General features: G+C 32.4%; 1 protein-coding gene and 1 long non-coding RNA gene across 2 annotated transcripts in view; both read left to right on the forward strand.

Moving 5' to 3' along the window:
* The window catches only part of LOC11424529 (serine/threonine-protein kinase TOUSLED), a 65,177-nt gene extending 63,213 nt beyond the window's left edge, over positions 1-1,964 (forward strand). The window contains exons 13-16 of the mRNA XM_024785007.2: positions 271-535; positions 711-765; positions 962-1,123; positions 1,869-1,964. Coding sequence (XP_024640775.1) covers positions 271-535; positions 711-765; positions 962-1,123; positions 1,869-1,964 — 578 coding nt within the window. The remainder of the gene's footprint in view (positions 1-270; positions 536-710; positions 766-961; positions 1,124-1,868) is intronic.
* An 8,377-nt stretch (positions 1,965-10,341) lies between these two features.
* LOC120580490 (uncharacterized) lies at positions 10,342-10,620 on the forward strand. Its single transcript, XR_005646197.1, has 2 exons — positions 10,342-10,395; positions 10,499-10,620. It is a non-coding gene; the product is annotated as an uncharacterized lncRNA (long non-coding RNA).
* Positions 10,621-13,784: the final 3,164 nt, after the last annotated feature.

A 13,784-nucleotide genomic window follows, 5' to 3' on the forward strand; every position in this document is an offset into this window, starting at 1 on the left:
TATTTTGCTGACTTTTTTGGTAGATTACGAGTCTGTTTGGATTGAGTTATTTGAGCTTGTATATAATGGTAGAGAAAGCTTATGTAAACAGTTTGATTTCATTTTATCTTTTATAATAGAAATAGCTTTTGCATAAGCACTTATACGATAAACACTTATGCTGTATGTGCTTAATTAAGTTGTTCATCCAAACATGGCCTCTAATATTGTCTGTTTGATTTCTTGTTTTATCTACGCACCTTCCTTTAATCCTCCCTTGTTTTCTACCAGGTAAAGATCTTGATGATGTTCTTAAGGAAACACCTATTTTGCCCGAGAACGAGGCTAAAGTCGTTTTATTTCAGATTATCAAAGCCCTTGTTTACATGAATGAAAGAACGCCGAAGGTTATCCATTATGATTTAAAGCCCGGAAATGTTTTGTTTGATGAGCTTGGTATTGCCAAAGTGACTGATTTTGGTCTTAGCAAGATAGTGGAGAATGACGTGGGATCCCAGGGTATGGAACTTACATCCCAGGGTGCTGGAACATATTGGTAAGCGATGAAGATCGTTGTTGTAGGATTTCAAATTTTGAAGTGTTCCAAATTTGTTAGTTTTAAGCTTTAGCCTCTTTATTATACTCTAACTTTGATGCCCCCTTCATGTTTCAATGATCTTTCAGCATTTGCTTCAATAAAACCTCTTTCCCTTTTCTTTTTTGATTTGCAGGTATTTGCCTCCTGAATGCTTTGAGCAGAGCAAGACACCTCGCATATCATCCAAGGTAAAAAACTTTTTAATTCGTGAATACATGAAAAGCTTTTTCTGTGTTATCGATTTTCAATTTGTCAGTCATTATGGTCAGTGGACATTCTGGGATTTGTGTCATGGTGTCCGTATTCTGAAAACAACTAACTGATAGATAACCATCTTTCATGATAATCAGTACTCACTTTACATTTCTGACTCGTGGAAAACAGGTTGATGTCTGGTCTGCTGGTATTTGTTTTTATTACATGCTCTTTGGCAGACGTCCTTTCGGGCATGACCAAACACAACAGAAAATATTTCTTAAGCACACAATTATTAATGCATACGAAGTAGAATTTCCCTCTGGATCTACTGTTTCTAATAAGGCTAAGGTGAGTTGAGCCCCTTTTCTAGTAATTACTGCCTGTTGCTAATTGTTCTTTGGCCATCTTTCATTTACTTATATTATTCTATTATTTAGTGGTGGACACAATCTTTGCTTGTTTTAGGTTATATTTATTGGACAAAATGTCAACTTTATTCCATGTGCAAGCACAATTGGCCTTTGTGATTTATCTGAATTTGTTATTTCATTCCTCCATATCTGAATTTGTTATGCCATTAAAATGATGTTGGTTTAATAGTTGAAAGTAATTTGGACCAATGAGAAATTATTGGTTGTGCAAGATATGTTTTTTAGTTAAAAACTTTATCCTTCTTATTATCACTGACAGAACCATAATAATATTTCTTAGGCTTGAACAGAGAGTTTTACGGAATTTCCCTTTTTATTTTAATATAGGAAGGTTGTAATTTTCATTTATGACCCCAGATATAAGCATGCTTACGTTTGGTGTTCACTTTCTTAATTTAGCTTAAAGAAATTGAGTTGACTCCCTATAAAGTGCAATGCCAACCGTTGATTGAAAGATTGTGATGAAATACAGCTATATGAAAAACGAATGGTGTAGTTAAAGTCTCAACCATTAATTTCCAATCAATAGTTATAATTCTGCATCATATTCTCTAAGGAGCACTCATCATTTTAGAGGAGCCAAATCCAAAAATAGTACCTTTTTTATCTACATCCTTACTATGAAACCTGACAATTATCTATACTCTGTACAATATTGTCAGGATTTTATTCGGCGGTGTCTTACATATGACCAGGCGGAGAGACCAGATGTATTAACAATTGCTCAAGACTCATATCTCACTTTTACTCAGGAATAGAGATGTCCATTGACTGGTTTGTTACCCTCACCCCTATCATGGGGAGGGATTTCATCTTCTAACTTCAGTCATTAAATATCTGTCAGAATTTGTATAGGCTGTAAAGATTTTGTAATCTTGATTGTGTCAAGAGAAAGGGTGTTTCCTTACTCAGAAAAGAATCTCTGCTGTCTTTCACGCATTTCTCATTTGACTGAAAATATTGGAGGTCGTGATGTACAGGTAGGTGAGAAGGTTCTATTGATTTTTAATATTTTTGCCACCAAATTATAGGATTTTAAGGCATATTGATTGATTGGCTACATTTTGTTTAAATTTGTGGAGAGTTGTTTTAAATAGGTGGTACAAAAGTACTACTAGTTCTCAACCATCAGATGTGATGTTTTCCAATTTCCATAGCCTCAGTGATGGAATTATCAGTCTCCCCACCAACAAATCTATTCATTGCCATATTTGTAAGGATGTGGTATTCTTTATCGATCTACACCAAGTATCTGCAACAAGTTACAGACGAACAAGTATATGTAGAGTGAGTACAATTCTACACATCAACAACATACTTTACACATAAATATACATATAAGTTCATTGGCACAGGTGCCACCGCATATATAAATAACAAGTTTTATGTATACAAAGAGACACCAATATATTGAATTTTTACAGTTAACATTTAAAAATTATTCAAACCTCTTCCAATTTCTTCCAAAGGTCCTTGTCTTGATAGCAATAAAGAACATATCTGAATTATTTTCTGACAACCTCCATGGTTTATGCATCTGTCGTCATAGTTATCATACTTACATCTCCAAATTGGAGTTTAGAATCAAGTAAATGACCAACTCAACGACTATGCTTTTGCTCAAATAGATCATTAGCTGAATAAAAAAAACAACAATATTACAGATATTTCTTAAATTGTTCAAATTAATAAGCCTTTTTTACATGATATTTCAGGTCATCAGTTAAGCTTTTCAATATACGGATGGATCTCCAAGTTTGTCCTATAAAAATTGGGTCTATTATTAATTCTCTTTGCAATTATAATCAACTTTGTAAGGGTAACAATTTTAACACGTTAATTCAAGCACCCATCGTCTATAAAACTCAATACCCATCTTCTAATATATTAATATTATCTTTTGTGTTGTAAAGAATTTAAAAAATCAACACACTACAGTAGAGAGGTAGTAGTATTTGTGCAAAGTAGTAGTATTTGTCTATTCTTTCATTACGAGTATTGAATTGAGGTTGATGCATATAGTTTTTTTTTGTTGTTGAAGAAGCACATATAGTATTTATTATATGTTACGATTGAAAATAAATAATTAATATTACATTGAAAGTTAAAATGACATGTATTTTAGATGCATATTTGTTTGCATAAAGTTAAAATGACATTTATTTTGGGGCTAGCTAGGCAAAACGAAGTAACTTGTATTCATGTACTAGACAGGCCAGACTCTTAATTTTTCGGGCAAAATAATAAACTGAAATTGTTTGAACCTATTCGTTTCACTTTTAAATTTAAAATAAACCATTTTTTTTATTGTCAAGTTGCCCGGTGGGTGTATTAACACACTTTTAAGTAAGTGCAAAGAAGTGAGAATTTCCGAATACTCCAACCCTTATATATGATTGTTTTTGCAGCTATCAACTTAGTTGTACTTACACGACAATATCAACCAATTTAGTTGTATAATGATTTGAACTCAAGGTATATTATTTATGAATTGTTATTTGATGGTAGTAAATAAAAAATAATTTTCAGGACAAACCACTTTTTGGTCTCTAAAATGTAACATATTATCATGTTGATCTCTAACTTATACGACAACTCAAATAATTCCTCCACTCTTCAATTCATTAATCATTTTGTCCATAACATTAACTCACCCAAAATTGTTGACATGATAGTTGAAAATGATGAGATAACATGGTGATGTGTGTGTGGGAGGGCTAAAATGAAAGATAATCTTAAATCCTACCTTGAACACCCCACTTTTTCAAAGAAGTATATATGCAGGGGTCGGGATTCGAACCTCGAACACCCCACTTTTTTACGTTTATTATTGCTTACTATTATGTATGAAATTATTTGCAAAGGTTCCTTGTACAAGAACACATATGAAACAATTAATAGTTTGTTTCAAAGAAGTATATTTTGTCTACATTATTTATTTATGATACGGTTAATATAGTTTGTTTCAGAGAAGTATATTTTGTTACTAACACAAAGATGGTGTTCCCCAGCTCTAAGGCATTTAAGCTACCGCCTACAAGGTCTTCAAAGATTGTGGCTGCATAAAAAACCAATGGAATGTTGAGACAAACGGTCAAAGACTCACACATGATAAAATTATAACAAGAGGTCAACAATCAAGTGAAATACATAAAATTTTAATTTATGCATGTGCAAATTTGGGTTTATGTTTAAATGTTGTTGGTGGCTATTTCGATTAACTTGCATAATTATGCAGCTGTAGATTGTGGTCTACAAAACTTGACTCGCACTGAGGCTAGATTATACAGTAGTTTATTTGGAAATAATAATTTATAGTCACTTCAGAAAAGACTTTGCCTAAGCTATTGAGCAATTGGTCGTAACCTTATTTAGAAGCAAAATATGAAAATAAGGACCATTGGTTCAACGTTTCTCAATTGTATGCAGTCTAAAGAGATTTCTAAATACATATATAGTTAACTTCCAAAGTATGATATGTGGAACATATAACATTGTTTTGCAATATCTAAGTATTTAGAATCTATCGCATTCACATGGGATCATGCGACACTAGTGCCTTTCAAGACTTATTATTGTTTTTAAGTACGAAAAGATGTTTGTTTGTTAATGATAAATGATATAAGCATCTCTTGTGATACAATAATGGAGAGATAGTATTCATGGGATTAAGTTTTGTTAACTAATAATCTAATGTTCTTCTTTGATCGATTATATGCACTCCTTCTATTTCAATCATACATTCATTTATGGTCTTGCAAATAACGAGAGATCCATTCTATCCTCTAACTTCTAATGTTTTACTCAGTTAGCTGATAACATGACATAATGTTCCGACAATGTGTGTGATTCTAAACCTAACTTGATGTCTCACAACTAACATCTTCAAATGTCTCTACCCATGTCCCTTACAAATAAATATTATTTTCAAACTGCACGTCAAAAAAGCACTTAGAGTGAGAATAGAAACATCAATATAACGAAATATGACTTGTATATAACCAATCAAATCAAGCATCTACATCAAAATCATAGAAACTATACATAATCCCATCAATTGTGGGAATTAATTATATATAACCTTACAATACATATCAAGAAAAAGAGAGAGTCGACGTTGAAGACGATGTCTTGATCTTCCGTGCCTTCAACTTTCTCACCCTATATCACTCTCTATCTAGTTTTGGAACTTCAGGAAGTGAAAATATACAAAAAATAATAAATAATAATGAGACTTTCAGCTCCTATTTATAGATTCCAAAAAAATGAGACCAAGTTTCTTTCATGGATAAGTTACTTTAAAGTCAAGCTTTTTAGTTTCGTGCTAGCAAAGTCTCTTTCACGATTACTAAGTTTACTTTTATGGTTTTTTCAAAGTTAAGTAATCTTGCTGGCTAAGAGCATCATTTACTCTCTTTAGAGTTTAGATACAAAATGTATTGGAAAATTTCATATTTGACTTAGTTTTTCATATTGACACAAAATTGAGGGTTTTTATTGAGTTTATTGCAAAATAAGTTAACAAAAATCGTCATTTTTTACATTTATTAACTCGCTTCCATATATTTTGTTTGTCTATAAACAAAAATCCTACAAAAAGGCAAATTTCACAAAATTTCCATAGTTTCTCGTTATAATATAAAATATATTATATTTATTAATATGTGTAAAGATGACAAAAACAACTTATAATTTCTTAAAAAAAAACTTGTAATAAAATACGAAGGAATATTAGTTTGTAATTTGACTAATAGTCAACTTTTATTATGGCACCCTTTAAAAAAAAACTATTATTAAGATAGTAGAGTGTTTTAGAGATATTCCTTGTCGATATATATATATAAAGAAGGAATATCTCTAAAACACCCTACTATCTTAACACCATGAAGAATTTAACAACACATTTCTGTCCCATATAAGGTGCAGCAGTTGCTTTTTATTCCCAATCATACAACACATTAACCACAAAATTTGCACATTTCCATTAAGCGTTGTCGTACTTAAAATGTGCAAAGACTTTGGAAAGCTGCACTATGCTGATATAGCATCGGAGCAATGTAGGAACGATTACTAGTATTTTGTTGAGAAGTGTACGACTAAATTTTTATTAGAAATTCGCAAAGTGGTTTTATAAGATTGCAATTCTGGAATAAGCCATATGTTTTTGATTCTATTGAATATAATTATCCAAAATCGAAATGAAAGGATTTACTTTAGAACAAAACTTCGATTCCATTTCCTAATCGGGGCTATTGAAAGGAATCTTGTTTGGAAGATGAGTTAGAGAGATTTACCAGTTCAACTATTTCTGGGAGGGGGGCTAGCAAAGTGAATCCTGTTGCGAATTACATTCTCTTCATTTTCATTACATTTTTATTCTCTCATGCTTCTTCCTTATGTTTATTCCATCTAACTTATTGTGAAGTTGTTTCAAACTAATGTGCCTTGATGGTATTTCTTAGTAACATCAATAGTATCTGTTTGCTCATTTTTTTGCAGTTGGTGCTAATGGATCTGGCAAAACAATTTTTTTCCATGGTAAGAAAATCTCCTTTTGTGAGTTGGTTGAAACTGGATGGCTCAACTTGAATTTGACCCTTACTTCCCCCGTTTCTTTTGTATCTAGCCATTCGTTTCGTGTTGAGTGATCTCTTTCAGTTTCAGAACATAAGAAGTGAGGATAGGAATGCACTACTCCATGTATGGCATAGTTCATACTTCCTTTTATATATTTGTACTTCTGGTTCCTTCCAATTGTAGAATTTGACAATGATTAAACAAATTTTTCTCTTTACATCCCGGTAATAATTTGAAAATAATAATTTCATTTTTATTAATAACAAGGAGCATGATTTTCCACTGTTTTGAAGTTCATTTGCTTTAATTACGTTATAAAAACATCTCTTATGCATATTTTGTTTTAGCCTTGAAAAAAAGAAATACCACTTTCTATCGTTGTTTGTTGGGTAAGATTGATTAACATATATAAACTCAGGGAAAGAGTCCTCTGGCAGCTGAATGATACAGTAACGTGTTACAATGGTTGAAGGAAATGATACTCTCCTAAGAGAATACCGCACTACTGATATGAAAATAATTCTCAAGGCTCAGTTGCAACGTTTCCCACTATACTCTACCCTCCCGTTCCACTACTCCCTCCTATATGCATATCCTTTCTTTCTGTTATGCCTTCTAACTGCTCCCCTTCCTTTCCCTCCTTCACGCCTCGCTGTCCCTCTGCAGACTTGGGTTCCCAGGCCTATTATCCTTCTTTCTCATGTGGTACACATACTTGGCTGGTTTATCATTGTGCGTAAATTGTATACGTTGCATGATTGCTATAACGACCCAAAATTTGAGAGATTAACTTATGAAATTCTTAGTGAAAAAGATGAACATTTTTTTTTTTTAAATAATAATAAAAGTACCTGAAAACTCATTGACTTCAAAAAATTGAATAAATAAGTTTCTCTTGAATTTTCAGAATAGTAAATCAGAGTTGTTTTACATCAAAATATAAAATTCCTAACAACAAGGCTTTCCGCCTTTCACTACCTAAAGACACATCCTAGCTGGTCATAACTTTGGACACTTGTGAGAAATCTCAACAAGGCGCACCAAAGGTCCACATATCTCGGAGCCTCCAACCGTAAGTCATTATCATTATCTGATTTTGAAATACGGAAAAGGGTCAACTCCCAAACAAACAAATATACAAGTTATACATTTATTTAACATGTATTTAAAGGCATGCAAATAGTACAAATATTAATATAAAGTACACATGTGTCAACACCCAAAACAACAATGGACTCGACAAATGCACAACACCCTAAAGGTTGACCTATATGCGACACAAATGATCCGGATATCACCTCCCTTATAGGGCAACAAAAGTTCTTCGTAGATATTTGTGGGCTTCAACCAATTATGAACACTCCACCGTGACTCCAACCAATTATGGACACCACATACCCCACGGGTCCCAACCAATTATGGGCACCAAAAGAAGACACGAGCCTCAACCAATTATGAGCACTCAAAAGGAAACAATAAGCCTCAACCAATTATGGGCACTCAAGACTTCGGATCCCAACCAATTATGGGCACCAAGCGACAATGAATGTATGCATGCGACACCTGCATATTAACTCCACAAATAGACCACTCACAATGAGTATGCGACTAAATTAATCATTGTCTTAACCACCTGCTAGAGACATTGATTACACCGACAGGAATGCTGACTAACAAAATATGCTAGACCTCAATCAAGGCATGAAACAACAATTTATACTCACAACCAAGCAATATAAAATCAAGTTCACATAGTATGTAAGCATGATACAATACATAAACATGTTAAAAACATCATCCTTTTAAAAAAACAAGTAAATACATATATAAAATAAAAAATGGAGCGCCCTTTCCCTTACCTTAGCAATATAGCAGCTATTAATATTATTGCTCCACTGAATCTACACTTGATTAGATAATTTTCCTAAGGTTTGCTCTAATCTCTCTATTAGCCCTTCATCCTTTTCCGCTATGGTTCTTCCTTTTCTCTCTATTCTTCAAAGTGTAGAATCAGCAAAAGTGGTGACTAAATAGAAGAGAAGAGGTAACTGATTGTTATTATTAGTGAAATAACTCTCCCACTAACTCTCTTCCTAGATGAGTGGCACTATACTTGAGGAATGGTAGGTTACACGGTTTTTTTCTTTCTTTCTTCTACACATTTCTTTTTCTCTACACTAGTTATCCTATTGTATACCTGTCCCATTTCTTGTTCTATACTATTGGCTGATCATTATACTTAATTAAATTGATACTAACATGAGATAAAGATGAGGAATTCTACACGTGCACACATAAAAATAGTAGGAATAAATAGTTATAGGGTACACTATTTAATAATTAATATAATGAATTTTGGCTATATACTTTGAAAGAAAAATGCAAAATAATATTATCACTCAATAAATCACAAAGGTAATTATTTTAAAGTCAAATTAAGATAAAATAATTTAGAATAAAAATATGATAAAATATCGAAATCTTACATTCTACCCACCTAAAATAGTTTCGTCCTCAAAACTGACTAAGCAAAGTAGATTTCCCTAATAAATTTGAGGCAAATTACCCGGATGTTACAATTGCCATGTCAAGGAAAATGACTTTATCTTGAATTTTTTTATAGACTATATTGGGAAGATTCTGATAAGTGTAGTTACCCTTTTTTTTCCTGGATTTCGTTACTATATTAATCTATATCTTTTAAAATAGCGGATGATTAGGTATTTATCCGTTCTTATGCACCAAGTTCTACACTATGGGTTTTGCTGCTCAATCTATCAACATAAAGGATCTATAGGCAAAAAAAGAATCTAATATAAGAGAGATTTTGGATTTATTTAACTTAAAAGACTTGTGAATCTGTGATGACTACTGGATGCGTATTATTTCCATTTTCCTCTTTTAATTTTACCTGTCATTTTTAACTCATCCATTTTCAATGTTGATGTAATTTATTCTTATTCCATGTATGAAAATCTTTGGCATTGTTCTCCGGGGTTTGATTGTAACTATCACCTACTTCAAGTTGAGAAGTAATTTGATTAATGATATGGTTCTTTGGGTTCGTCGGAGTTTTTTTTTTTTGAAAAACTTTCTGATACAATTTCATCATTCTAGAACTTGCTTTATATTAAGTATCCTTTTATCGAAGTTTTCTGCAAAATCTCTCGATCGGTGCTTGCCGATGTACTTCTTTATACATTGCAACCTGATAGCTTTCTTTTTTACTTTCTTTATTATTCAAGTGCTTTATCTTTGACAACCACTTTTTTACAAAATTTTGCACATGTACTTTATCTTGGTATCTATTTGTGTCTCTGAATAGGTTGACAAGGAGGAAGTGCACTTACGCCGGACGATTAGTTCAAAAAAGGACGAATATTTTCTAGATGGAAAACACATAACGTGAGTGTAATAGATCAAGACATCGAACACATACTATACATTCATTTTTATAGAAAATTGACATTTTATCTTATGCTCTTTGGTTATTTGAGTATTTATTTACCTATAGCCTAAAGAAAGATGATAAATAATTTGCAGTAAAGCTGAAGTGATGAATTTGCTGGGTTTTCTCGCTCAAATCCATATTATGTTGTACAACAAGGAAAGGTATTGGTGCATGCTGATGGTACTATGGTTTGGTTTTTTAAATTCTTATGTTGATAAAATTCAAAGTAATTACTGAACTTGCTCATTTATTTCTCTTGCCTAGATAGCATCCCTAACCTTGATGAAAGACTCTGAGCGATTGGATTTACTGAAGGAAATAGGTGGTACTAGAGTTTATGAGGAGAGGCGTCGTGAAAGTTTGAAAATAATGCAGGATACAGGCAAGTTTTTTCAATTATTATCATTATTTTTAAATTTCTGTTATTTATGTTTATTTTCATGTTATCGATGTTATTATCATGTATTTTACTTTGAGACAGGTAATAAAAGAAAACAAATTATCCAAGTTGTACAGTATTTAGACAAGAGGTTGAAGGAACTAGATGCGGAGAAAGATGAACTTAGAGATATCAGCAACTTGACAAGCAGAGAAAATCCTTGGAATATGCCATATATAACAAAGAAGTTAAAGATGCTCAGCTTAAGCTTGCAGAGGTTATCTATATTAAAATATTTCCTTATTTATAGTTATTTGAATGATTTTTTTTTACCTTGTTTTGTTTTTGAATTTTTTCATGATGATTGGATTATCAATTACATCCATTTTGGTAATAATTTGTTGTTTTTGTTAATTCGTAATGCATGGTTCAAAATCAATGCTGAGATACTAAGATGACAGATGTTATAATAAATTCTTATGAAGATCTCATTTTTGTTTTCAATTAATATTTTGCTTGGGTGTAGCTAATTAGACAGAGTGGCAGATAGCCAGATACTTGAGTACTTGAGATACTCCAGCAGATTCACAGTCTCAATTGTTTGGGAAGGTTTTAATGATAACAATTCTTGACTAAAATCAGAAATAGAATACATCAACACTGTTTACTACCTACCATAATACAATAATAACTGCCACTATACATATAAATATACAACGCACATAACTGTCCTCCTAACCTATCCGTCTAATAAAAATAACTGTCTAACTGCTTAATAAAATAACTTACCGGCCATACACATAACTATCACCAGTAGCTCCTTTTTTCTTTGGACATAAACTCTCCAAAATTCCAAGGCCTTGTGCTGTAGACTGGTCTGTCATCAATTTGCCTGAGAGGTGGAGGAAAGTAACGACCTTGGTAAAAGTAGAAGCCAAACAATGCTATCTATTAGCAATGGCAGACTATGGCTGAAGGCCAAAAATCCGACATTTTACGCTGCTGTTTCTGCTATAAAGTGCCATGGTGCTTCCGTCCTTCACAAATTGGCTATAGCAGTTGTCAAGAAATCCGCCACTGTAAATCGCCATGACCAGTATTTGACAACACTGGAGCTAGGTCAAGCAGAGAGTAAAATGCACTAGACATATAGCAATAGCAAATTAACGATCTTCCAACTTAGTTGACATCTCTAAATTCGTTATGTTTTGGAGAGACCAGACTACCAAAAATATTTGTTTCTCAGAGCAAGTTTTAGGGTAAGTCTTCCACCTCATTCATACCCAAATCTTCCGCTCCTTAGTCTTCTGGCAGTTGGTTACTCTGCCACTCCTCCCCTTTTCTACTCTGTCATTCCCTTTTTCTTTTGTAATTGTCTCTTATCTCTATTTCATCCCCGTCCATTCCCAATCAGCCTAACATCTTCGACTCCTTTTATCCCTGCTATAAACTTGGGTAAAATGCTCTCAAATATTCAATGCAATTATTTGCAGTTCGTAATTGTACAACTAAATTTTTGTTGTTAGTCTTTATAGATCAATAAAAAATTAGGATGCCAAATTTATATTGTTATAGTCTTCTAGACATTTTTAATTCTTGTTTTACTCTATTGGATTTCTGATGCCTGAAGGTAAATGCTTGACTCTTTGTTTTAGATAGAAGAAGCTCGGACCAAGGTTTCTGAAGTATCAGCAAAGATGTATAATGAGGTTCTTGATGCACATGAGAAATCCAATAATTTGGAGAATAATTTGAAAGATATAACAAAGGAACATAAAAACTTTATCAAAGAAAAAGAAGTTATTGAAAAGCAACAAACAACAGCATTTAACAAGCGCGCAGAGCTTGATGTCAAAGACTTGCAAGAGAAGATCTCTCGAAATGAACGTGACAAAGTATTATTCTAATGATGATATTATGCTATGAGTTATAGTTCTTATGAACAGGGTAGTTCTGTTCATGATTTATCTTTGACCTACATGGTTTTAGGGAGATGCTGAAAAAGAATTGAAGATATTTGAGAAACAAATAGAAGACTCGATGGATGAACTGGGAAAAATCAGTCCTATATATGATGGTCTGGTCCAGAGAGAAAAAGACATTACAATGAGGTATAATGTGGTTGTACATGTCTACTGATAATGTTTTAAAGGTTAATGGTGCTTTACCCCCTGTAATATATGTCATTTTTGGTTCTCCCCTGTAAAATTTTTTTTTTGATTTATCCCCCTGTAATTTTATTTTTTTTTGGAATACCCCCCTAATAGGTCGTAATAAGCTGTTTTGTATAACTAAGTTGTTTTGAATAAGCGGTTTTTGAAAATGAGGCCGTAATAAGCTGTTTTTGAAATAGAGGTCGTATGAAGCTGTTTTGCATAAATAAGTTGTTTTGAATAAGCAGTTTTTGAAAATGAGGTCGTAATAAGCTGTTTTTGCATAAATAAGCTGTTTGGAATAAGTTGTTTTTGAAAAAGAGATTGTAATAAGTTGTTTTGTATAAATAAGCTGTTTTGAACAAGTTGTTTTTTGAAAAGAGGTCGTAATAAGCTGTTTTGTATACATAAGCTGTTTTGGATAAGTTGTTTTTGAAAAAGAGATCGTATTAAGCTGTTTTGAATAAGCTGTTTTTTTTAAAAGAGGTCATAATAAGCTGTTTTGTATAAATAAGCTTTTTTGAATAAGTTGTTTTTTAAAAGAAGATCGTAATTATTTGTTTTTCATAAGATAAGCTGTTTTTTAAAAAGAGGCCATAATAAATTGTTTTTGTATAAATAAATTGTTTTTAAAATGTGGTTGTAATAAGTTTTTTTTTTAATTTTTTATGAATAAGTTGTTTTGAATAAGTTGTTTTTTAAAAATAGATCGTAATAATTTGTTTTTCATGAGATAAGTTGTTTTGAATAAATTAAAAGTTAAATTACAAAGTATAACAATGTATTGATTTTAAGAGGAAAAGGGTAAAATAGTAAAATTATAACATAAGCCCTCCATTTCATTTCTTTATTGGCCTTTTAACTCCAGGAAGGTTTTCCCTCCTTTCTCCCTTCCCTCCCTTTCCTTCCCTTCCCCTCCTTAGCCTTTCCTTTCATTCCCCTCAAAACTCGCAAACAAAGCCTTTTAAGATTCAAGTATCAAGTATTTTTAGTTGGGGTCGGCTGCTGTGCTCCACTA

Source organism: Medicago truncatula, chromosome 5, assembly GCF_003473485.1.
Source record: "Medicago truncatula cultivar Jemalong A17 chromosome 5, MtrunA17r5.0-ANR, whole genome shotgun sequence".
NCBI lineage: Eukaryota > Viridiplantae > Streptophyta > Magnoliopsida > Fabales > Fabaceae > Medicago > Medicago truncatula.